We start from the raw sequence: 26,632 nt of genomic DNA, 5'->3' as shown, positions 1-26,632 counted from the left end.
TTGGATACCCCTGTTTACCCTCTGACAAGGTTCAGACATCACTGTAATTACTGTGTCTGGTTCGCACATGCTCAGAAGTGCTTCTGGGCTGTAGCAAGAATGCAAACTTCTTCCCTAGAGTGGGGAAGCAGGGCCTAGCATAAGGTTTTCAAGGGTTTCCTCAACAACAGGGATGTATTTACACAATCAAACATCATCCAAAGGTGATCAGAACCTTGAGACAGCATGGTGGTGGTTGAATGAGGATGTCCCCCATAGGCTCAGATAGTTGAAGGCTTTTTCCTTGCTGGTGGCACTGTTTGAGAATGTGATGTAACCTTCAGGAGCTGGAGGGCGTATATCACTGGGGTGGACTTTGTGGGCTTATAACCTCACCTGCTCCCAGTTTACTCTCTTTGCCTCGTGTTTGTGTTTAAAGATGTGATCTCTCGGCTTCCTGTGGCTGCCTGCTGACATGCCTTCCCCTGCCTTTATAGACTCCCACAGGGTCCACAAGCCAAAATAAACTCTGTTCTGCCTATGTTGCTTCCGTCATGGCGTTTTATCAGTCACAGAAAGTTACTAATGCAAGCATCACTTTAGGTTTTAACTCTTGTTTTGTTTTATGTATTTGTTTGAGCCCACTAAAAGTTCAAAGAAAAATTTACATATTATAACTGTGCTATGATATTTTGTCATGAAAGCACAGTTTTGTACCATTACTGTGGTAATCATATTCAGGTCAGAGGTCGTGCTGGAATTTTACCATTTATATCCACCTATTGTTCTTGTATCTGCAGATTTATTCTATAGATGAAGATGAGAAATCAACACCTAGCTTGGAAATTCTCTTACCCCGAGATCTGGCGGATGGATTTGTGAACAACAAGCGGGAAAGCTACAAGTTTAAGTAAGCCTTGTTCCTCCGCTTTGTTTCTGATTCATTACTGAACAAGTTCTTGTCCTGTGTCGGTTTCTGTTGCCAAAATCATCAGCCCTATTTCTGTGGCAAGCGTGATATGGCCGTCTCATCTAGTATATAGAACTCAAATTCATTACTGCACCTAAGATTAAAAGGTAGGTTTCTGTGTCTGAGATTATGTTCCAGGGCTGGAGAGATGGCTCTGTCCATAAAGTGCTTGCTTTCCCAGCCCAAGGACCTGAGTTCCAATCCCTAGATCCCATGTGGAAGCTGGGCAGAGTAATGCACCCCTAGGATCCCAGTCAGAGCAAGATGGGTGGCAGAGAGGGGTGGAGCCCTGTAAGCCACAAACCCACTCCTGGCAAAGTTGCGGGCCAGTGAGAACTCGATTCTCGAACAGCAGTTGGAATGGACCCTGGGTATGGACGTGGGACCTTGTCCTCTGACCTCCACACATATATTGTGAGCACATGCACCCCACCTCACACAATGTGCACACATACGAGCACACACACATAGATAATAAAGAAGTGGCATGATTATAGCCTCAGATTTCACCTGTAGTGTTAGGATAACCCGGCTTCACTCATTATGGGACTGCATGAAGTCCACGAATGTATAAACGTCATTGAAGGTGAGATGTTGTGGTCTCGTCCGTGTGTGTCTTAGGTGGGCTTTGTTTGTAATGTAAATGATATGCAGGTCGCAGGTGCACATGTCCATATTCAATGTCTGTGATGTCCTGTGGAACATCCATTAGAATCATGTCTCTCCTGAAAGGAGGTACTCTGTGAGGTATTTGTTTATTTGGAAGATTCAATGTGAAAAAATAAAGAGAATATAAAATATCTCAGGAACCTTTTCATATTGATCCCATATCATAGTGACAAAAATTTGGATCTATTGGGTTGAATGCATTATTATATTTAATTTCCCAGGATTCTTCTTTTCTTATTCCTCTTTTTTTTTTAAAAAAAAAAAAAACCAACTTCAGCTGGAACACTTTAAATAACATATATGGATGGTTCTGTATTTCTCTTGGACAGTGCTTAACCATATGGTTCATGTGACTTGCCCTGATGTCCACCCTGGGCATTCTTCACTGCCAGCCTGAGAGATGAGAGGTCCATGGCACAGGAGCAGGAGGAAGGACGTCCTTAAGCTGGAAGAGTGCATGAGTGTTTGGGGAAGGGAAGGGGGCCATGAGGAAGGGACGGACTGGAAGAAGGCAGGTCAAAGGGCAGAGAGAAGCCAAATTATATAGGACCTTATGAGTGACTGGAGCTGTCACCTCAAGTGGCATGGGCAGGAAAAGGGCGATGCTGAGAGGGATGGAGTCACCACACCCTGGCTGCAGTAGCACGGTCCTTGCTGATCTTGCGGTGGATGGCACTTGCTGACCTACACAGCACATCCTGTAACGGGGCAGGGAAGACAAGTGAAACCACTGTAGTGTGCCGTTCTTGGTGGGAAGTGGGGTGCCGAGAGATGTCCGTTGTTTCCGGTCCTGTGTCCTTGGATCCAACCAGTCTAGGTGCTGAAGAGGATTAAGACTGTCTGTACTGAACACGCAGAGTCTTCTGTCGACCCTCCACAAACAGCAGTGTACACAGCTAGTCACATGACATTTGCACTGCAGTGAGTGTCGTGAGCAGTCTGCAGGGCATATGGAGAGAGCTACATGAACTCTGTGCAATGCTGTTATCTGAGGTAAGAGCTATGCACACTGCAGATTTGGGTCTGAGGATGTCGAGGCTCGCCTCTAATTGGATTCTGGACATTTGGAGGTCAGAGTTGCCAGTGTTTGCCAGTGAACTCATTACACAGTAAAACAGAAAGAGAGGATCAAGGAAGCCAGAGAGTTTGAGACTGAACTTTTAGAAAGATGGAGTTGTCATCTTGTGGGGTGAGGAAGATTTCAAAAAAGGCTTCAGATGGAAAGACTAGTCTGTGTGCACTTGAAATGGGCTGTAGAGAAGCCCACACAACATCCTCACTGAATGAAAGGACATCTTGGTCACAGAGAATCCCATGTTCTTCCTCAGCATGTTATTGATGGGCATGAGGACCCCGGGTTGTTTTTATCCCCCTAAGAGATTGGACTGAATTTTGTACAGCTTTTCTGAATTCTAGGATTCTCCCCTGTTCTTCAGAAGGCAGCTGGTCCAAGTTCCTTCCCAGATTGTAACATAGCTCTGTTGTGAAAATGGAATGTTTGGAGATGGTTGTATTTGATGCTCAATATGCAATTACCAGTTAACTGTAAACTTTGATCCTGAAGTCTTCATTCTGAAGTAGGGAGATAATAGAAATATCTCGGTTGTTTCTTGATCCACAATTCTCTTAAAGATCAGAAGATAGCATTTTAAAATGATTTAATGGGTGTAAAATTCCTTTAAATTTTCTTAAAAAATTATTAGGTATATGTGTATGTATGTGCAGGTGCCCATGGAGGCTGGAATAGGGTGTTGGGTTCCCTGGGGTTGGACTCAAGTGGTTGCAAGCTACCCTCTGTGGTGCTGGAAGCTGAACTTGGGTTCCCTGTAAGAATAGGTGCTCTCAGCCTCGTAACCGTAATGACCGAGCCATCTCTCTAACCAGAAGATTTCATGCCCCACACAAGGAATTCAGTATGCTTTATGGGTATTGTTCTAAAATTATATTTTAGTCTAATTACAACATTGGTAGAGTGCCTAGCATGCGGGAGGCACTTGATAGATATTTGTGAAATAGATAAGTCAGTAGATAAGCTGATCATATTAACTTTATACAAGGAACCTTCCAGAATGTATTCTGTGGGTGACCCAGTGCCCTCCCGAAAGCTCCTGGCACCTCTTGATGTTGCAGAGATAGATGTAATTCCTGGTGGGGAGTGGGGAAGTGGAGTGGGGAGTGTCCTATTGCCTCAAGGTCACCAGCAACCAGGAGAAAGAAGCCAGCAGGCCCCATTCCTAGGCAGCTTCCCTGAGCCCTAGTCCACCACCAGCACAGCTCGAGTCAGCCATGCTCCTTAGATCACACTCATGTATGGTGGCCGTGTGTTCTGTGGAAGCCTGCGCCATGCTGGTGTTCAGATCGAAGGGTCTGAAGGGCTGATCCAGACACAGCACACCAAAACCTCATATCTGCTGTCACCTCCTAAGTCCTTAGAGCAGTGGTTCTCAGCGTGTGGATCATGACCCCATGGGACTGAATGACCCTCTCACAGAGGTCACCTGAGACCATCGGAAAACACATATATTTATGTTGTGATTCATAATGGTAGCAAATGTGATTCAAAATTACAGTTTTAAAGTAGCAACAGAATCATTTTACAGCGGGTCACGGCAGCGTGTTTAAAGGGTGGCAGCGTCAGGAAGGTTGAGAACACTGCCTTAGGCTGTCAGTGTATCAGTCACCATTTGCTCATCTCAGATGAAGGCTGAGAAGCCCTGGGGTCCTTTGAGGATAAATTTCTTTTTATTTTATATTTCTAATATAACTGTGGGCATCTATCTGAACTCCTCCCTGGCAGCCTCACCGCTTTAGGTGAATACAGCCCATTGGCTGTGTAGGCAGTGATGCTGGCCAGAGGTCCAAAGCCACCAGGAAGCTGCTTAAGATTCTCTCAAAAATTTCACTTGAGAATTTTTTCTTTAAAGACTGTATCCTCTCATTTTTATTTTGAAAAAGTGTAAGTGATTGGGAAGAGGTCGCAGTTAGCAAAGTGCTTACTTTGCAAACAAGAGAACCTGAGTTCAATCCCCAGCACCTACATTTTAAAAGCTAGATGGGATGGCATGCTTATAATCCTGGGCCAGAGAGGTAGAGGCTCTGGGGCTTGGCAGCTAGCCAGCATAGCGCACTTGGGGAGTTCCAGGCCAGTGAGAGATCCAAGGAACGACACCAAGGTTGTCTTCTGACCTCCACATACATGCATGTGAGCACACGTGCACACACACAGGAGAGAGAGAGATACAGGAGAACAGATCCAAGTGTCCTGCTGTACTGGTAATCCCATATCAAGCTGGAGTGATTCTGCAAGGAGGATGGAACAACCACTCCGCCACCTCCCGGAACTCCCCTCCCTGCAGCTCGCCTGGCTTTGCAGGACAGATTAGTCTTTTCTGACTTTTGAGTCATGAGCAAGGAGATGAGACAACAGTACACAAATCTGGCATCCCTGTCAGAGCGAGGGGTACCTAATGCATGGGCAACAACAAGCTGCAGTTCACATGCTGCACCTTCAGGCATTGTGCAGTACACTTGCAGTCTTTCTTCACGGGGCAAACGTCAGGAGTCCAAGGGCCTTTCCCATCCCATTCCTGGGTTTCCAGCCTATGTAGTTCTGGACGTTTGACTCTAATACCAGCCACAGACACTGTCCTGTCAGTAGAATATTTGTTCAACTAGGCAAAAATACGTTACATTTGTTTATGCTGCATTTGTTCAACTATGTAAATTTGTGTTGCATTTCTTTATGCTGCATTTGTTTAACTCGGCAAGGACATGTTGCTATTTTTACCTTGCTTGCCTAAGGCACCTGATTGGTCTAATAAAAAGTTCAATGGCCAATAGCTATGCAATAGAGGGATAGGTGGGAGTGGTAGGCAGAGAGAATAAATAGGAGGAGGAATCTAGGCTTGAGAGAGAATGAGGGAGAAAGGGTGGGAGAGACCCAGAGCCAGCCAGACAACCTGACTCGAAAGAAGCAGGAAGGTAGAACATAGAGGATGAAAAGCTAAAAAGTCCCAAGGCAAAACACAGATGAAGAGAAGCATGTTAAATTTTAAGTTATAAGAGCTAGCTAGAAACAAGCACAAACTAAGGCCGAGCATTCATAACTAAAACCAAGCCTCCGTCTCATGATTAAGGGGCTGGTGGTCCAAGAAAGCCTGCTGCACTGTCCTTCTTGAGAGCTAAAATCACAGTTTATTATGCGATTCAAAGCTGGTGTGATTTTTTTCAGAGGGGAACAATTGTACAGATCTTGTCAAAGCCATATTGTTTACTCACCATTTCTGAGCAAGAATACAACGGCACAGTGTGGGGAGATGACAGGGCAAACATTGTGTTAGGTTAGCTAAGTCTGGTGATGTCAGCGTGGGGTCATTTACAAACGTGTTTATGAAAACAACATTCATTAATCCAGTAGCGTTTGAAGATAATTACCATTTTCACATTGCAGATTTCAAAGGATTTTTGACCAAGATGCAAAGCAAGAGATCATTTTCGAAATCATTGCCAAACCAGTCGCCCAGAGGTAGGATTTCCCAGACTCTGTTAGTGGGTTCCTGGCTTTTCTTCTTGTCTTCAGTCCCCAGGTAATTGTGGTAATTTGCTTGCGTGTATCAATCATAGACTCTGGCTTCAGGGCTTGAAATAGTGATAACATTAATTATTCATATCAAGAGCTCATATCACTCAGATGGTGAGCCTCGAAGTAAACGAGAAACACAGACAGAATAACTGTTTTTAGTCTCATTTTAAAAGTTCCAGTATGGCCGGGCGGCAGTGGCGCAAGCCTTTAATCCCAGCACTCGGGAGGCAGAGGCAGGCGGATCTCTGTGAGTTCGAGGCCAGCCTGGTCTACAAGAGCTAGTTCCAGGACAGGCTCCAAAGCTACAGAGAAACCCTGTCTCGCAAAACCAAAAAAAAAAAAAAAAAGTTCCAGTATGGGCTGGAGAGGTGACTCAGTGGTTAAGAGATTGTTGTGTGTTTGCAGAGACCAGGGTTTAGTCCTCAGCCCCTACAAGGCAGCTCTCCCAACTTCCTATAACTCTAGGTCCATGGATCTAATACACTTTTCTGGTCTCCAAGTGAAGAAGGACGCTTAAAAGAAATCCCACATTAGCTCAGAATTGAGAATAATAGAGGGTTATTTATTTATTTAGGGGTAGACTCACAGATCATAATCCTCTGCTGGAATGGAAAAGAGGCCGGACGCACGCTTTACATTGGCATATATAGTATAAGGGGCCACGCCTGGCGGTAGGAATTCCTGCAGCATCCAAGGGAAGCTCCTCACCTGTGTGCATACTAACATGCAGACACATACACAGGCATACAGAGACATCCTCTAAAAGGTTCTGTAATCCAAGGATTATCTAGGCTGACACTGCTCCAAGTGGTGTGGCTACTGGTACTGGAAATGAAGATGATTTTCTCTTATTCGGTGTACTTTTCTTGGTTCAATAATTCTTCTATTATTAATATTATTACTTAATTTTCATGTCTGTGAGGTGTATATGTGTGTTCATATGTGTGTGTGTGTGTGTGTGCACTTATTTGTGCTTGAGAGTGTGGAAACTAGAGGTCACTAGAGGTCAGCATGGAGTTGTCTGTCTTCATGGCTCCTCTGCCTTGTTTTTTAAGAGAGTCTCTGTCTGAGCCAGAAGTTCAGCATTTCAGCAGGAATGGCTGGCAGTGGGGACTGCCTGTTCCGTTCACGGTGGTGGGGATGAAAGCGTACACTGCTATGCCTGGCTTTGTACACGAGTGCTGGGCATCTGAATCCAGGTCCTCGTTCTTCTGTGGCATACCAGCACTGTACGCACCGGGTCATTTCCTCGGCCCCTCAGTATTTCAGGATCAGGTTAGAAGATGACACCTGGAAGGCCTGCTGATGGTTGGATCTGCTCTATCTCAGTGACCTGTCAAGACTTGGTCCTTACTTTCCAGAATCATGGGTTTCAGTAAGCCCAGGCAGTTCCAGGCCATGATGGTAAAGACTGAGATCTGCATGGTGGTGCTGGATAACCAGATGCAAACATACCGATGTCTCTTGGCAAAGTCTCCTTGGGTCTTGATCAGTGTTTTTCACTGTGGGTGGCAAACCCTCTGGCAAAGCTCTATCTCCAAAAATGTTTACATTATGATTCATGATGGTATCAAAGTTACAGTTATGAAGTAGCAACAAAATAATGTTATGGCTGGGTCACCACAACATGAGGAACTGTATTAAAGGGTCACAGCATTAGGAAGGCTGAGAACCACTGCGCTAGACAGTCATGGCCCTTATCCTTTCTGGGGCTCCTCACTGGGGGCTACTGCCAATGATGTGTTTCTCTCTGATCCTGAAGCCACTGGAATGGTTCTGTGACCATTCATCTGTACAGATAATATGAAAATTATTTGTTGGGAGCTGTGAACCCCCAGATCCTGAATTTCTTGTAAACAACTTGTTTTCCTCTGCTCTGAGACAGCTTGCAGCTGCTCTGAGCACCAGACCCTCAGGAGTTCCTGATGGCAGGGGAGTTGTTTCTGGTGGCTTTGGCTGGGGTGTGGCTATCAGTTAAGGATCTCTATATAAGTGGCTCTGGTGCACAGTAAGGGGGCATTCTTGTTTCAAGAATAACCCGTCTCTCTCTCTCTCTCTCTCTCTCTCTCTCTCTCTCTCTCTCTCTCTCTCTCTGTGTCTTTGTGTGTTTCAATCTCCAGTCCCTTGCCCAGCTCACGAACTGTATGGTATTGCATAGAGCACAGATGGGCATGGTGTGCTACAATTATCTCTGCTAAATGAACTAATTTTCTAGTCTATTAGTTCATGTCACTCTCTGTGGACAGCGGGAGAACACATTGTTGCTCTTTGTCCCTCTCATGTCTGTGCTATGGATCTTTCCTAAAGCAAGCTCTTTCCATTTCATACAGTTCCTTCATTGATAAAATACAATCAATTAGACTTTAAGTATTTCTTATATAACCACAATCATGAAACCTTTCTTTGAATTAAATTTAGATTACCCTAGTCAGATGTCAAACATGGCTAGAATGTACTCTTTTCAGTAATTGTTGGGATTAGGTTATTTTGCAGAGAGATAGTCTTGCATTTAATTGTAAAAAGTTGTACGTTTGTGTTAGTTTATGGATATGTATGTGTGTAGAAACCCACAGTGGACAGAAGTGGGCATTGGGTTCCCTGGAACTGGAGGCATGGGGGGTTATGAGCTACCATGTGAGCTCTGGAAACCAACCATGTCCTCTGCAAGAATAGGAAGAAGTGTTCCTGATCCTTGAGACATCTCTCCAGTGTTTAGTCTTTGGGTTTTATGTTGAAACTTTCCTCACTCATTTGTGGAGGGAAACTGGTTTCAGTTTCCTGAGAGCTGGGTCTTCCTCCTTTCCTCACTCCCCCTCTCCATCCTCTGCCCCTTTCAGCAGCTTTTCTTTATCTCAGATCTTTGTCTGAAGATGATGATGTGTTCACAGATGATTCAGGATATTTCTAGCCATTACAGTTTGCCTCCTATCCTTCCAAAGAGGTAGGTAGTAACAGATAGCGAAGGCCAACAGAAGCAAGGCCTTCTGGGAAATTCTCCCTGCACAGGAGGATAATGATGGACAATTGACAAGACTTTTACTCTAGTGCTGGGATTTGTAACTGATTGTCCACAGCACAGCCATACTTAAGACTCCCATTAAATAGCTGGGGTGTGGCTAGGTAGACCAGTAAGTTTGTTCGGTTCTTTGTCACTTGCAGATCCAAATTATCTTTGCCTGGGGCACGAGTTTGCAAGCTTGACAAGATTTCTGTCCTCTGTGAGTTTTGGGCTTCCCTTTTGTCCGACCCGTGAGTTCTGGGTCAGAATTTATGGCATATTCCTTGTTAAATATATCACAGAGATTTGCTATGGGCTGCCAGATAACAGTAAGAATGCATGTATGTGAGCAACGGATTGCTTTGACAGTGTCAGAGCACTGTCCTGTGCAGAATCTCACTCAACTCATGGAGGAATCCGTGGAGGCTCAGATACGGTAACTGGTGCTTTAGGTGAGAAGCCAGGACTCTGGGCATTTGATGGACTTTTGCTGGACCACACAGTTATGAAGCTGCGGATATGAGATGAGAGCATATCTGCCTCTCCCTGCAATTTGGCCTTTGTGTTGTGATTGCACTTAGCATCTGTCACCCTTGCTGACCTCGCAGATGCCATCATGTTACCGAAAGGTCACCTTCTGCCTTATCCCACCCCCCTCTCAGCCTTGTCCAGCCACATTATCAACACCTTCCCCCTGGACTTTGAGAAAGGGCAGACTAAGAGATGTGTTTATTTGGGGCAGTCTAGTATGGTGGTAGGGAAGCAACTTTCCCTGTACCTTCCTGTTGCCTGGATTTTACTGCCTGTGATCCAAGTGTCCGCGGTCTCTGATGGCCCCACAGCTCACTCACATGGTCACGGTTATTCACACTCAAATGTTAGTTCTTTCATTTGACCCTAAAATGTATAAATACATAAATGCTCTCAGAAGAAAAGAATTATAACATATAAATTAAACTTTAGTCATCATCCATTCAGTGAAATTGACTAATTAGTCGATTAATATTTCATTTTGGGACAGAGTCTTGCTGCATAGCTTTGGCTGTCCTGGAACTCTCTCTATAGACCAGGCTGATCTCAGACTCAGAGATCTGTCTGCCTCTGCCTCCTGAGTGCTGGAATTAATGGTGTACCTGGCACCACTCAGTAGCTATTAGCAAAGTGCTAATGATGCATCAGGACCAGACTCTAATCCTAGCTCTTTCCCAAGAGCCGAGGGAGGAGTTCACTAATTGAAGGCCAATATGATCTGTAGGATTGAGACATATACATATATAAATAATTTTAAAAGAAACAATAAAAATATACAGAAACACTAACAAGTCTCTTTTCACAAGTCGCCTTTGTGAGAGGGCGCCCCCTGGCCACCCCAGTAAGAACTGCAATGCCTCCCTCACCACTGTGGTGGTGTTCCTGATGTCCCTCCCCACACCCTGGTCACCCCTGTAAGAACTGCATGCCCTCCCTCACCACTGTGGTGGTATTCCTGATGCCCCTCGCCACTGCTCGATGTCATTTTATCCCCATCCCTTGTCACCTGAAATGCCTTTGCCTCGTGCGCTGTGCCTGCTGTTTACTGTCTGTCACTATTCTTCTGTTCTGTTCTGTTCCTTGTGCATTTCCAGGCACCTGTTGTAGGCGCCTTAGTGAGTGTCCAGCAGATACCTGTGGAATTAGTGATGTCTGAAACTGTTAGATAAGCACGGTTTCTAATCCAGTCCAGACTGTGCACACACCAGCAACAAAAGGCAAATCACATTCTTGATTCTTTAAAACATTCACAGCTAGTGCTTCTGTGTTTTACTTACTTTAATGTACAGAGATTCCCACTGTGGAGCTATGCCTTCGCTATGTGCTCGTCAGGATGGCTTGCCATTGTTTTCGTCTTGAGCCATAATGGACTTTCAGAATGCTGAAGGCTTGGTTATAAAAATGATACAGCTTAAATGACCCTTCCAGTTACTTAATTCATATTTACTTGTTAAGAATTTTATTTCCAGACTGCAGAGATGGCTTTGTAGTTAAGAGCACTTGCTGCTCTTGTAGAGGACCGAAATTCACTTCTCAGCATTCCTGTGGCATCTTGTAACTGCTTCTGATTCCTACTCTGGAGATCCTATGCCCTCTTCTGGACTCTTTGGGCATTGTACTCATGTATATACACATACACAGATGCACATGCATACACATAGTTAAAAATAAATTATTTATTTAAAATGGACATTTATCTCTTCTGAAGTCCCATTTTGCCTCCATCTTAGTGTTAACAAGTACAGTGTGTTTTTTGCTGGAGTGTTGTTGCTTCTCAAACTTTGGGTCCCTAGCAGGTTGTGTTAAGTTTGTTCTCATTCAAAGCTAAGTATTCTTCATCCACAGCTCTTTAAGGGGTTTGCATGCACAGTTCCTAAACTGTGTTCACTCTCCAGCTATAGAATCCAGACATTCAGTATTTCCTTTTTCTCTGATAGAATTGGTGTTACCTTATTGTTCCTTAGTTTCTTCACCTTAAGACAAAAGTCAGATCATTATTGTAACTAGGAAAAAAACCTTTAAAAAAAACACTAATCAGGGCAGGGAACCCTGACTGTTCTTTGGACTAGAGAGGGAGAGGAAGGGGGAAGAGGGGAGGGGGAGGGAAATGGGAGGAGGGGAGAGGTGAAAATTTGTAATAATAATAATAATAAACACTGAACTATGGGTTGAGGATATAATTCAGTGAGAGAACACTTGGTTATCATATAGGAGGCCCTAAATTCAATTCCCAGCAACACACACACACACACACACACACACACACACACACACACACACACGCACACCTGTTATGTACTTTAACTATATAGACTTGCATTTGTGTGTGTGTGTGCGTGTGTGTGTATTCAGGGGAGTTTGGTAAAATGCGTTTGCATATGCTGCTGTGTGTGCACTTGTATTTAGGGTGCACATGAATGTGGCAGTAGAGGGTGACATGTGGTGTCTTCCTCTTGCTTTCTACATTACGTTTTGAGATGGAGGCTCTCACTGAACCCATAACTAACCTGTGAGCTAGACTAGTTGGCTAGAAAGCCCTAGGTATCCTCTTGCCTCAACTCTGCCGAGCACGAGGATTGCAGACACACACTGCCACACCTGGCTGTATACATGGATGCTGTGAATCTAAACTTAGGCCACCATGTTTGTGTAATGGGTGTTCTGCCGACTGAGCCATTTCCTAGGCGCAACACACACACACACACACACACACACACACGATGTTAAAATGTGATTAGTAGCTTTATAAAATAAAAGAGCCAGTGTAGTGGGTCAAGCTTGGAATTCTATTATGCATGTGACTGAGGCAGGAGGACTGCTTCAAGTTTGATCCCAGCCTGGGTTACATAATCTAAGTCATCCTGGTCTATGGAGACTCCGTTTCAAACAACCAAACTATTGATAGTGGCACTAATAATAACAATAGAAGGTGAATGACTGCAGGGGAAGGGACATTTGGGCAGTTATTCCTGTGTTTCAGATTGACAGTCAGGGGACAGACAAGGTCAGAGGCCCATCTCCCCGCAAATATGATTTTGTCAAGTTGACAGTTGACATTAACCCTTATACTAAAGTTGGAAGTAACTACCGACTTTTAGACTCCTCATAGTGAGTGGTATCTGCCAGTGGCCAGAAGGTTCCACACATCCCCCAACAGTCTCTGTCAGTGACTTCACCTGGAATTGTAAGGCTTACTTAGTAAGCAGTAGTATAGGAGGGCCAATTAAATGAGAATTGCATGTAAACACACTGCAAGGGACACACTATACTACAATTATTCAGTGTATATCTGAGATGCAGATTTGAATGGCCACCCTGCATGTTCTCCTGACACCTCTGCTTCCCATCCATGTGCTGTGATCTTGTCTCCATGCAGTTCATTGTTAACGTTCAGATCTGTTCCAGTGGGCCGAACTATGCAGATAAGGTGCTTGCTCTAACGCAGTGTTTCCCTGTGCCTGCAGCCTCTTCCATCTGTCCCCGTCTGGTTTCTGTCTCCCTCTCCATCCTGTCCCTGTCCCAGGCAGACAGCGTTTATGCTTTTCACTTTAAAGTTTACTTGAGTCCTTACCCTCATCCTCAACATTGAGGATAGAACTTCTAAATTTGTATGGAGACCTCATGCACGGCCATTACCGGACTATGAGAGCTACGGAGAAACTGACAACAGTAAAAGCTTTCTGAGCGCACCACAGCCAAACAGTAATTAGTTAGCTCAGAATTGAGGGTTTAGTGATTCTGCTGCGTTTCTGGCAGTGCTGGTCTGTGCTGCATTTCACAGTGTCACTGCAGCCTCGTGTGTAGCACCCTGACTCCACTGCAGCCTCATGTGCAGCACCCTGACTCCACTGCAGCCACGTATGCAGCACCCTGACTCCACTGCAGCCTCATGTGCAGCACCCTGGGACTTCACTGCAGCCACGTGTGCAGCACCCTGGGACTCCACTGCAGCCACGTGTGCAGCACCCTGGGACTTCACTGCAGCCACGTGTGCAGCACCCTGGGACTTCACTGCAGCCACGTGTGCAGCACCCTGGGACTTCACTGCAGCCACATGTGCAGCACCCTGGGACTTCACTGCAGCCACGTGTGCAGCACCCTGACTCCACTGCAGCCACGTGTGCAGCACCCTGGGACTCCACTGCAGCCACTGTTGTGTCATGTGACTTCTGTGCAGCCTTTGGTCTGAACACACAGCATGAGCCCTCTCCACCATATGTGCCTGCAGGCCATTCATTGCCAACAAATGACCTTTGGAACCCTGGGTAGGGGCTGGAGCAGGACTAAGCCCGTACAAGAGACTATTGTAGGCTCCGCACTATAACACTAAGTATACAAAGCTCTCTACTCTTATAAAAGCACAGTATTTTCATTACTGAAAATAAAGTCTTCAATCCTTTCCCTGTCATCATTCGCCATCATGGAAGTATGCATTTGTGTGCTATTGAATTAGACTTGAGTTTCATAAAAAGGAGGACCAAATCTCCTACAGTTTCTGGAACACTCTAAGCATACTTCTGCCATTTTGAACTGTCTATTTGTGTAGATTGATGATTATCAAGTTAACCCATGTACTGAAAACTCCGAAGCCACTGAAGATCTCTATCCAGCCATGCCGGATACCCAGTCAAGATCTGATCACTGGGTAAAGCACCCAAGCACATCCTTCTCATTTGTGTGCAAATAGGACTTTTGCCTTTAATACATAGCAAAATTGTATCATGCCAAATAATTGTTCTTAATTTAATTTCTGGAGGCTATGGAGTGGCTCAGCAGGTAAAGGTGCTTGCTAAGCTGACCTGGTGACCAGCATCAATCCTTGAACTGACCTAAGGAAAGAGAGAATGGACTCAAATCCACATACTCAGACACAAACACACAATCACACTTGTACATTCATACTGGCACATAAACCATGAAGATAATAATAATAATAATGATAATAAACATGAGTTATCAGTAAATGCTTCATTTTATACTTAATTTATTAACATAAAATCGTATTTTATTAATTCTTTGGTTGTTTTCTTTTATCGAAAATAGAATTTGTCGTGCACTATATTCTGAAGCGATTCCTCTCCTGCAGTAACCTGCTGAGTCCTTTAGGATTTCATGCTATGTGTTTTGGTCATATGTACTCTTCCCATTACCTCCTCCCAGACTGGTCCTCTCCATCCTCAACTCCAACCTACGTTGGGTTTTCTTCTTTTTGTACAATCCGTTGATTCCAGTTTGTTGTTTATATAACCTGAGGCTGTGTAGACTCCATGGGTCAAGAGGAGTCATGAATGGAGATGTTTTAGAAGTTCGGGACTGGCCCAGCCCATGTCCTGGTGGCTCTCCCCTCGCCTGGCACGTCCCCTGGCCTTGCTATGTTTCTGTCCCTCTCTTGTCTTCTGTCCTGCTGTCCTTCTGTACCAGGCTTTTCCAATGGACACGATGCTTGCTTGCTTTTGGACTGGTTGCATCTATTTTCCCTGCACAGATGCAGCGCCAGCCCTCACCCAAAGCTTCCCAGGACCGAGCTTTGCCTGTTTCTCTGCAGCTTCACCATCACTTTCCGTGAGGGTCCGCCTCATTTTCAGAACACACACCTTTTGAGTCGGCTCGGGGCTGCGGCCGCACTGGTTTTCACTTTCGTTGGAGTTTGCTGCAATTGTTCCCTTTCACTTCTAGGTTTAATAACTTGGGTCTTCTCTTTCTCTTGACTGATTTGGCTAAGAATTTTCAGTCTTATTTATTTTTTCAAAGAACCAAACATTTCATCAGTTCTTTGTATTTTTGTTTTGTGTGGGTTTTTGTTGATTTTCTTGTTTTTATTTTACTAATTCCAAACCCTGATTTGGGTTATTTCTTCCAGTGTTTTTTTTTAGATGTCGGGTAGAGATGCTATATCATTGCATGCATATATGAGATTCTCAAAAAGTAAATACTTTTGAAACGTTATTCATGTAGCCATGTAATCATTGGATCACAAGGTACACGGCGGCACCTTTGTTCCTGTCATTGTGTTAGTAGATGCTACCTTATGAAGTGTATCCTAACAAAACCGAGAATTACCCTAACTGTTCAAACCTCCCACAGGGAGTATGACTGAGCTTAGGTATGCTCCTTCACAGTGACAGAAAGTAGAGCCTCCCCTTCCTCCTCACACGTCTCCTTGATTCTGCGATAGAAGCCTGTGGCTTGGGCATGCGTCTAGAGGTTACCTGACCACACCTTTTCCTTCACTTGGGGGCAAAGTGCCCTAGCAGCTTCTTACGAGACATAAGAATGGCCACTGCTGGTTTCTGTAATAATTCTCTTTCTCTTCTCCCAGATCATAATAAATGGAACAATGAGTTCCCGTCCCTGCCATAGGTCTAGCAGCGTGGAGGTTGCGCTGTGCTGACTGTGAGCATCTGTGTAGCCCGGTGCATCGTTACGATCACTGTGACATAGTTAAGGAAATGCAGCCTGCTCCAGTTAAGATGCTTTAGCTGTCACGTGATTTCAGGGTGTTACCCCCGAAAGGAGGTCTGCTCCTCTGCGCCCCTAGATTTCCACCTCCTAGCCACTGCTTTTCTTTCGCAGCAGGCTGCTTTGTGTGACTCTTCAACTGCCCCGCCCTCTGAACCCCATATTCAGCCGATGAGATCCTCACAGACTGCCTTGGGCACTGCTTTTCCAGAGGACACAGCTTCCTGTTCCCAGCACCGAAGTCAGGCAGCTCCAGAGTACCTGACCCTCTCCTCCTCCTGCACGGGCCCTGCACTTGTGTGCACACCCTGTATACTTGTCCTAGGGGGTGGGAGGGGAGCAGGATGGTGGTGTGCTTCCTGTGTGGATCCCCCTGGTTGCCTTTGCCTGTTTGCTTTAGACTCATGATGAGCCAGCAGTCTGTAACTCTCCTGGATCCTGATCACCTTCCCTGTAGGTCTAGGCCTACAGCTGGCTATTCATATGACTGCCCTGTATGTCATATCTTTGTAAAGACTGCGAGGAGTGCTCCCACCCACTGAGACGGTGGGGCTGATCTATTCGGAGCTTACCAAGCCCAGCTGGACTGGGACTGAAAAAGCATGGGATAAAACCGGACTCCCTGAACATGGCATACAATGAGGGTTGCTGAGAAGCCAAGGACAATGACACGGGATTTGGACCCTACTACACATACTGGCTTGGGGGGGGGGGGCTGGCCTGTTTGGATGCTCACCTTCCTAGACCTGGATGGAGGGGGAAGGAACTTGGACTTCCCACAGGGCAGGGAACCCTTACTGCTCTCTGGACAGGAGAAGGAGGGGGAGTGGAGGAGGGAGGGGGGTAAATGGGAGACGGGGAGGAGGCAGAAATTTTTAATAAAAAAAAAAAAGAAGCTATCTGTGAACAGAGTGCACTGTCAATTCCCTACTGGAATCCTTGCTAATAAATGCTTCATGGGGAGGAGTTAACTGCTCTCTTAGACTGGAAATGGTATTTTTGTTCCATGGAAGAGGAAAGTAAAAGGGAGCAATGCTAAGGGATCTGCAGATGTGACAGGTCCCACCGCAGCAAGGGTGACTTCAGGCTGCACGTTTGAACACCAGGCCGTACCACAGTGTGATGAATGAGAAAGCCACCTCCCCGTCGCTTGGGGAAATACTCATGTGAAAGGATTTGTCCCAGTGACTCCTGTTGATGACAGATAAGAGTTGGCGAGCTGACTGCTTCTGTACATAGAGCTTTCATGTATACACTTCATAAGGGTATTCACTCTTTTTTTTGTTGTTCAGGAAATAGGAGTGATGATGTTTGATCTTAGGGAATACGGAGTTCAAGTCCCCCTTCCTTATGACCATCCTAGAGACAGTTCTTTGCTGTCAAGGCTTCAGTTAGCTCCGCCTGAGCTAGGAGTCCAGTGTTAGGAGTTAGATTCACTTTTCCCAGAAGCTTAGCTCCTGTGTGCTTTGGGTTCTGTCTGTCGGGTTCCTGCAGTGGCCCCACACTCCCTGCTGCTCCTCCCCTCCTTGCTGGGCTCTGTGTCTTCCTGCCCTACTGCAGCTGCCACTGGCTACCATGTTCATGTGGGGCATAGCTTGTCGTATAGCCTGTCCTTGTGATCTTCTACTCTGGCACTGCTGTTGACACAAGTGAGTTGTCATCCTGGACTCCAAGCCCCCATGGCTGTCATGCTAGGCTGTGTGGACTGCTCCTAGATCACCTGTTTAGCAGTTGTCATCTTTTCCATGAGTTTTCAGAAGCCTGCCTTCATGTCATCCTGTTTTTAGCTGTCAATGAAGACACAGCCCCATTCTGATTGCTTTGCGACCCTGGATCATTATAATGCCATAGATTAAGAGCTGAAAACCATATGGGCCTTGTCTATTCACTACTTTTAACATGCATTTGAGTTCCAGAAAACCAAAGAAGGCTCATCACTCAGTGCCCTGTTAAAAAGAACACATATGAGGTCTGAGCCAGAGACCTCCGCAGGACCAGGTCAGAGCCAGGGACCTCCATGGGCCTGAATGACCTCCAGGATTACAGATTGACCCCTGGGCATGCCAGGCAACCTCTGGGAATGCCCAGTAACCTCCAGGGTGACTGGAACCTTGGCCCTGACTGCACCATGAGGAGCAACCATCAGAGCCTTGGATCTACTAGCACCTGGAAGATTCATCACCAGAGACCCAGTCCCAACTATACCAATCAGAGGAAAAGATGGGTAGAGAAGGTAAGAACACACTCAACACCACAAAGTGCAACACGACACCAACAAAAACTAGTGGCTCTACAACAGCAAGACTTGAACACCCAAATATAGGTGAAGTAGAAGAAAGTGACCTAAAAATAACTTTAGGAGAATATTTGAGGCCCTTAAAGAGGAAAAGAAAAACAAAAAATTGAAAGAAATCAATAAATCACTTGAAGAAAACACAATCGAACAGATTAAAGAAATGATTCAAAACTTGAAAACCAAAAGAGAGACAATTAAAAAAAATCACAAACTGAGGGAATTCTGGAAACAGAAAATATGGGGAAGTGATCAGGAACCACAAATACAAGCATAAACAACAAAATTCAAGAGATGGAAGCAACAATCTGAAGTACTAAAGATAAAATAGAGGAAATAGTCTCCTTGGTGAAAGAAAACATTAAATCTAACAAAAGCTTAACACAAAATATCCAGGAAATATGGGATACCATGAAAAGGCCAAACCTAAGAATAATAGGGATAGAAGAAGAAGTCTAACTTAAACTTTATTACAGAGCTACAGTACTGAAAACAGCTTGGTATTGGCATAAAAACAGATAGGAGAACCAATGGAACAGAATCAAAGACCCAAATATTAATCCACATACCTTCGAACACCTAATTTTTGACAAAGAAGTAAAAAATATCAAATGGGAAAAAAAGCATATTTAACGAATGGTGCTGGCATAACTGGATATCAACATACAAAAGAATGAAAATAGATCCATATCTATCACCATGCACAAAACTCAAGTCCAGGTAAATCAAAGACTTCAACGTAAAACCAACCACACTGAACCTCATAGAAGACAAAGTGGGAAGTACACTTGAACGCATTGGCACAGGAGACCACTCCCTAAATATAACCCCAGTAGCACACATACTGAGAGCAATAATTAATTAATGTGACCTCCTGAAATTGAGAGCCTTCTAGAAACAAAGGACATAGTCAATAAGACAAAACAGCAGCCTACAGAATGGGAAAAGATCTTCACCAACCCCACATTAAACAGAGGGCTGATTTCCAAAATATTCAAAGAACTCAAGAAATTAGCCATCAAAAGAACAAATAACTCAATAAAATGGGGTACAGACCTAAACAGAGAACTCTCAACAGATGATATAAAATGGCTAAAAGACACTTAAGGAAATGTTCAACATCCTTAGCCATCAGAGAAATACAAATCAAAACAACTCTGAAATTCTATCTTACACCTGTAAGAATGGCCAAGATCAAAAACACTGATGACAACTTATGCTGGAGAGGATGTGGGGCAAAGAGAACACTCCTGCATTGCTGGGGGGTGTGCAAACTGGTACAGCCCCTTTGGATGTCAGTGTGGCGATTTCTCAGAAAATTAGAAAAGAACCTACCTCAAGACCCAACAATACTACTTTTGGGCATATATCCAAAGGATGCGCAATCATATCACAAGGACATGTGCTCAACTATGTTCATAGCATCATTATTTGTCATAGTTAGAACCTGAAAACAACCTAAATGCCCCTCGACCAAAGAATGGATAAAGATGTGATACATTTACACAATGGAGTACTACACAATGGAAAAAATAATGACATCTTGAAATTTGCAGGCAAATGGATGGATCTAGAAAACATCATAATGAGTGAGGTAACCTAGACCCAGAAATACATATATCTTATGTACTCACTTATAAGTGGCTTTTAGACATAAAGCAAAGAAAAACCAGCCTACAATTCACAATTCCAGAGAACTTAGACAACAAAGAGGACCCTAAGAGAGATATGTATGAATCTACTTTACATGGGAAGTAGAAAAAGACAAGATATCTTGTGTCAATTGGGAGTGTGGGGAGAGGGTTGAAGAGGAGGGGAGAGGAAGTGAAGGGAGAAGAGAAAAATGTATAACTCAATAAAAACAAAAAAAGTGCACTGTAACCTGGCCGGTGGTGGTGGTGGTGGTGGTGGTGGTGGTGGTGGTGGTGGTGGTGGTGGTGGTGGTGGTGTGCACCTTTAATGCCAGCACTCAGAAGACAGATGCAGGAATTTCTCTGAGTTCAAGATCAGCCTGGTCCACAGAGTGAGTTCCAGGATAGCCAGGACTACACAGAGAAACCCTGTCTTGAAAACCAAGACAAAACAAAAAACAAACCACAACACTCAGATAAACTAAGCCTGTTTATCATTTGGGTGGCCATTCTGGAGTGAGGTCCTGTTTATAACAAATTTGATCCCCCTTCATTTTTCCTACCATAGGCAGTTGGGTTTTAGGGGGTGGTCCAAGTCCCTCTGCCACCCACACTTCCTGTCTGGAATCCTTTTTGATATTGATGTAGCCAAAAACAGACAACCGAGAGAGAGCCCTTGACCAGAAACTCTAACCTGGGAGTTAAAAAAAAAATCATGTCTTTCTCCTTAAACCCACAGCCTAGCTGTTGTGCTTAATATTTCTTCTGAGCAAACTGACCAAGGACCGCAGGAGAAGCCACCCATTAAAAGCTCTTGTTGCCTTTATCATGTTGTTTGCATAGTGAACATCTTACCTATCAAATATTTTTGTATGAAGAGAAGATATTGTTAATATTGATATGTTCATTTGTAAATGGTTGCTCAAAGGACAATTTCTGGTTGTCTCTATTCATGGAGTAATCTTCCTGGAAAACTAAAAAAAATGTAGTAGTTGGTATCTTTTGTTTAAGAAACATTAGCATTTTGTATAATTTGAGATCCAGACAGATTATCAAACTAAGCCCCTTACAAAATATGATTTATTCCATTGTCCTGGTAAAGATTTAAGAAAAAGATGTCATGTTGAGCCATTTTGTTTACTTTCATAAAAAGGTCTTTCATCTTCCATCCAAATAAGAAAGGATGTTTAAGTCCAGAGATGTTTTATAGTCTTCCCTCATTATAAAAGAACACAACTTTTTAAAAGCTAGTCCTTAAACAGGAGTTGATAAAAATAGATTTATGTGGTAGATGGCTGCAGTGTGTTCATTAAACCCCAGGGTCTTTGAGTCGGAGTCACATAGTGATTGCTCAAGTAGAGGAGAAAGGTCTAAATTCCTCTAGATGCCTGGAAAGCCGACAGAGCCATAACCGTTTGGCCACCATAGCTACCATCAGCTCCATCTGCAATAACCGCTGTGACCTATGTGGGGTTTGATCCATGGTCATCCTGAGCATCCAAAGCCGGTCATCAGTCCTCTGTATGTCAGCATCTTGCCTGCTGAGTATGGCTGGAGGAATGATGTCCTACTCAATGGTGGCCTCAAATGGGTGTGCACAGACCCATATAATCTTCCCACATCTCTGGCAGTTTGTTCACTCTTGATTGCTTCTCATTAATTTCTCTAGACTAGAATCTAGAGCCTGCTACACTCCCTTTTCTTTCAGTGAGTGTTCTTGAGTAAATATACCCAGTCAGTGCAGTACCATCTTTTGCCACCTCCATATCTGCCAGCTCCATTCCTTGGCTTCCTTGCTGTGCACAGTGTTGATTTCCTGACGCCTTGGCTTGCCTTCCCACGTATAGTGTTCTTACCACATCATCACTGGTTCTTAGAATTCTGTAGGAGCATCTTCACTCTCAAAGTTGGGAGGCTTTGTGGACCAGAGTTCGAGTGATATGATTTAAAATAATGCACTTGGTACCAAGTTAATCTTATCATCTTGGCAAGATCTAGAACCACCTAGGAGTACACTGCTGACTGTGTCTTTAAAAAAATTTCTATCCTGTTGCGTCGTGTGTGTGTGTGTGTGTGTGTGTGTGTGTGTGCACGCACATGTGCACATACATGCAGGAAGCACACAAGTGCTTGCAGAGCTTAGAGGTATCAGATTCCCTGGAGTGATAATTACAGCAGTTGTGAGCCTCCTTTCTCTTGAAAATCAAAATGCATTCTTAACCACTGAGCCATCTCTCCAACCCTCTAGTGTGTTTCCTAGAGGTTCAACTGAGAGGAAAAGAGCCACCGAGTCTAGGACTGAATAAAATTTGGAAAAACAGAATGCAAGCTGAGCCCCAGCATTCCTTGTGGTTTGCTTCCTAAATGTGGTGGTTACATGCTGCACCTCACACTCTGCAGACATTGTTTTCTTGCTATCATCATTGATTGTATCCCCAAACTGTGAGCCCAACTAAACCCTCGCCTCTTAAGTGACTTATCATCAGGAATTTGGTCCCAGCAAGAAGAAAAGTCGCCATACAGCTTCCACACAAGAAAAATGGCGCCGTGTGGTGTGTGTACTGTCAGCTCAGATCCACACACACGGGAGTCCTTGCGTCCCAGCACTTGATGGTTGTCTCTAAAAGCCCTAGTTGAGAGTCTCTGCTGTGAATTTGCTCTCTCCACCGTTGCCACTGATGGTGTCCTGCCCCTGGTGGTAGAATAAGTATCCTTTATGCCTCCCATGAAGTGCTGAGCAGTAAACTGAATTCTCTAGAAAGGCACAGTGAGATCTCTCATGTTTAGGAATGTAAACTTAGGCAACGGTACACAGCACAGCTTTCCACACAAGTAGCATTGTGTGTACCATATCAAATGATGGCTCTTTGTGTTTGTGTTTGTGTATGGACATATAATTGGATATACAAGCTAAAATTTGGGCCAAGTGTCTTCACAAAGATGTTCGCTGTAAATTTAGCCCACTATATTACTTCAGTACATGTTTGTTTGCTTATTTTTCCATTTAGGAGGCTGCTGTCATTTGTTTCTGGAACATCAGCACACATACAAATTCCCTTTTTGTCCCCATGATGAAAGTCTGGCAGACAGGACTGAGGCCTTGTATGATTTATTTTTCCAGTAATTTTACTCTGTGGTAGATGCTACAGTGTTCTGTTGTAAAGAAGAGTTTCAAGTTAAGTCTCTTTAAAGCTGTCCTTTGCTTTTCTTTCAAGTCTAGCAGCACTCAGGCACATCTGAAGGTTAGGACAGTTGGCACCTGGGGGTTGGGGACAGTGGATATCTAAGGGCTATGACAGTTGGTATCTGAGGATTGGGGACAGTTGGCATCTGGGGGTTGGGGCCATTGTCATCTGAGAGTTGGAGACAGTTGGCATCTGGGGGTTGGGACAGTTGACATGTGGGGGTTGGGGAGAGTTGACATCTGAGGGTTGGGTACAGTTGGCATCTGGGGGTTGGAGACAGTTGACATCTGAGGGTTGGGTACAGTTGGCATCTGGGGGTTGGGACAGTGGGTATCTAAGAGTTGTGTATAGTTGGCATCTGAGGGTTGGGGACAGTTGGCATCTGGGGTTTGGGACACTTGGCATTAGAGGTTTGGACCATTGGTATCTGAGGGTTGGAGACAGCATCTGAGGGTTGGGGACAATTGGCATCTGAGTTTTGGGGACAGTTGACATCTGGGGTTTGGGACAGTTGGCATCTGGGGGTTAGAGACAGCATCTGAGTGTTGGGGACAGTTGACATGGGGGTTTAGGACAGTTTTGGCATCTGGGGGTTAGAGACAGCATCTGGGGGTTGGGGACAGTTGACATCTGGGGTTTGGGACAGTTGGCATCTGGGGATTAGGATAGTTGCTTAGGTTCCTGTGTAGGAGTCTAAGATGGATCTTTGTTGCTGAGTGAGATTCTGTGGTTTTGGCTCAGAAGAGTTGGTACAAAAAATTGTTGGTTGGTTTTCTTAGGTGCCCCTTGGACCCCACCCACAAATGTCTTTTTGGAGTTGGCTTGCTGAGCCCCGCCCCATACCAGACTTAAGTGGAACCTAGGGAAAGTGTTGAGGTTTATACCTCAAGCCAGCACTCATCTGAGAGCTTTACCCAGTTTTGAAAACTGTCAATCTTAGTCTCAGTTGGGATCTCCAAGGCCATTTGACCATACCACCCCTAATGTACTATCCAAAAGATCAATTTGAAATTATTTAAGGTTTTTAATAGCTGAGTGGCTTCCAGCTGGCTTCCATATCAGTCCTTAATACTGAGATTGTTGGTCCCATTGTCCAAGTTTGCTATGCCCATCAATACAAATTTCTTTTTGTTTGGTCCGTCAAGAACTGATAGAGATATGGAAAGCCACATGCTTTCCTGCCATGTGCCCCTGTCGTCTTGTGAATCTGTCGGCCTATGCTTTGTGGATTTGGAGAGTCTGTTATCAGTTTAGAATCATCTTGTCTTTCTGAGAATTTTTCCTTTTATCTTATACAGTGATCGATTTATTGCTAATAATCCTTTTTCTTAAATTCTATTTTAAAAAACAAATATAAGTCTGCCATCTCTTATATAGAGTCCACATCTAAAGCATATAATACAGAACATTCTAGAACAGCACTGAAGGAGCCCAGCCAGCATCAAGTAATCAAATACATTAATATACACACAGTGAGAAATATAAAATTTGTTTTCTTCTTTTTGATTTTGTTTACTCTCCAGCTCTGGTAGTCAGAGCTGTTAGCCAAGCCTCATTGTAAGTGATGGACAGGTTGTTTGCACACTAGAGTCCAAGTTAAAGTTCACTCAGTGCTGGTCAACATTTTCAGTCCTATCAGTTATACTTACACCATTCTGCTCTGTTTCCTGCTTCTTTGTTTACCACCTGTTTTGCTGACCCAATTTTCTTTGTTTGCTATTTGGAAATTTTATATTTTATTTATTTTTATTTAGCTTTTATCTTAGTGGCTATATTTTAAAACGAAAACTGGGCATAGGGCACATGCCTGTAATCCAACACTCAGTAGGCTGAAGCATGGGTGCATGCCTGTAATCCAACATTCAGGAGGCTGAAGCTTGGGTTCATGCTGTAATCAGGAGATTGAAGCAGGCGAGTCTCAAGGCTGAGGTCAAGCCAGTGCTATATAGCAAGTTCCAAGTCAGCTGAAGATAGACAGTGAGACTCTGTCACTAAATAAATAAACAGGCAAGTGAAAAAATAAGGTGCTCTAAAGTTAATATGCATATTTGACTTTGTAGAGTCTGAAAATATTAATCCAATTTTCTTCTCAGTGATTGACTTTAATCTCCGTTTTATCAGATTGTTAAACATTTTAATTCTGTCTTTTTGTATGATTCAAATTACTAATTGTTATTATTACAAAAATTCAGTTCACGGGTGAGGTGATGCATCCTAGCGCTTGAGGGTACCACAGCCAGAGAACTGAGCCTTCCAAGCCAGCCTGGGCTACATAGCAAGATCCTGTCTCAAAATACAAAATGAGAAAAAATAATTAGAGCGTGTTTGGATTTTCTCATGTTTAGATTTTCCTCTTTTTACCCCAGTGCCTCCTTTTATTCCTCCAGGTTTGGAGTTCCCTGAAATCATCGTCTCCTGTCCCTTCTGGGCGGTCCATGAAGAGCTCTCTCTGTGTTGGTCCCCTTGCTCCATGTTAGCTGGGCATGGAGACTTTGTTTGGCATTGTTTCTCAGCTCCTTAAAGCCTTGATCACATGATCTCTTGCTTGAACTTTTAGGAACTTTCTGTGGTTTGTCGGCTGCAAGCCTTCTGACAGTGCCGTGGAGGGTATTCTTGCTGTCAACTCCGAGTGGTCTCCGTGTGGCTGATTGTCGACCCCGAGTGCTCGCAGTGTGGGCTGATTGTCGACCCCGAGTGGTCGCGGTGTGGCTGATTGTCAACCCTGAGTGGTCGCAGTGTGGGCTGATTGTCAACCCCGAGTGGTCTCAGTGTGGCTGATTGTCGACCCCGAGTGGTCGCGGTGTGGGCTGATTGTCGACCCCGAGTGGTCACGGTGTGGGCTGATTGTCGACCCCGAGTGGTCGCGGTGTGGGCTGATTGTCAACCCCGAGTGGTCTCAGTGTGGCTGATTGTCGACCCCGAGTGGTCGCAGTGTGGGCTGATTGTCAACCCCGAGTGGTCTCAGTGTGGCTGATTGTCGACCCCGAGTGGTCGCGGTGTGGGCTGATTGTCGACCCCGAGTGGTCGCGGTGTGGCTGATTGTCGACCCCAGTGGTCGCGGTGTGGGCCGATTGTTTTTGCCCCACTTCACACTTTGGCACCCTTACTTCAGTTTTTATTTTTGTCTTCATTTTGGATTCCTTTTCTTCCTGCAAGTTTAATTATGCAGGTAAAGAAACCTCAATTAAACTTTCTGCAGAATCCATAAATAGATTTGTGGAGGAGCGTTCACGGGTTTTCTGATTGGCTGAGGTGGAAGAACCGGATGCCTGGGTTCTGTTGGGCTTTCCTGTTCTGAACCGATGCAGAAAGTTTGTTGTTACTGAGCTGTAGGA

General features: G+C 44.5%; 1 protein-coding gene across 1 annotated transcript in view; it reads left to right on the top strand.

Annotated features, from left to right (window-relative positions):
* The window catches only part of Kif6 (kinesin family member 6), a 301,138-nt gene that overhangs the window by 6,156 nt on the left and 268,350 nt on the right, over positions 1–26,632 (top strand). The window contains exons 2-3 of the mRNA XM_038343786.2: positions 780–889; positions 6,069–6,143. Coding sequence (XP_038199714.2) covers positions 780–889; positions 6,069–6,143 — 185 coding nt within the window. The remainder of the gene's footprint in view (positions 1–779; positions 890–6,068; positions 6,144–26,632) is intronic.

The sequence above is a fragment of the Arvicola amphibius genome, chromosome 9 (assembly GCF_903992535.2).
Source record: "Arvicola amphibius chromosome 9, mArvAmp1.2, whole genome shotgun sequence".
NCBI classification, from domain to species: Eukaryota; Metazoa; Chordata; class Mammalia; order Rodentia; family Cricetidae; genus Arvicola; species Arvicola amphibius.
Note: the sequence above shows the minus strand (reverse complement) of the source record. Positions and strands in the feature narration are given on the sequence as shown.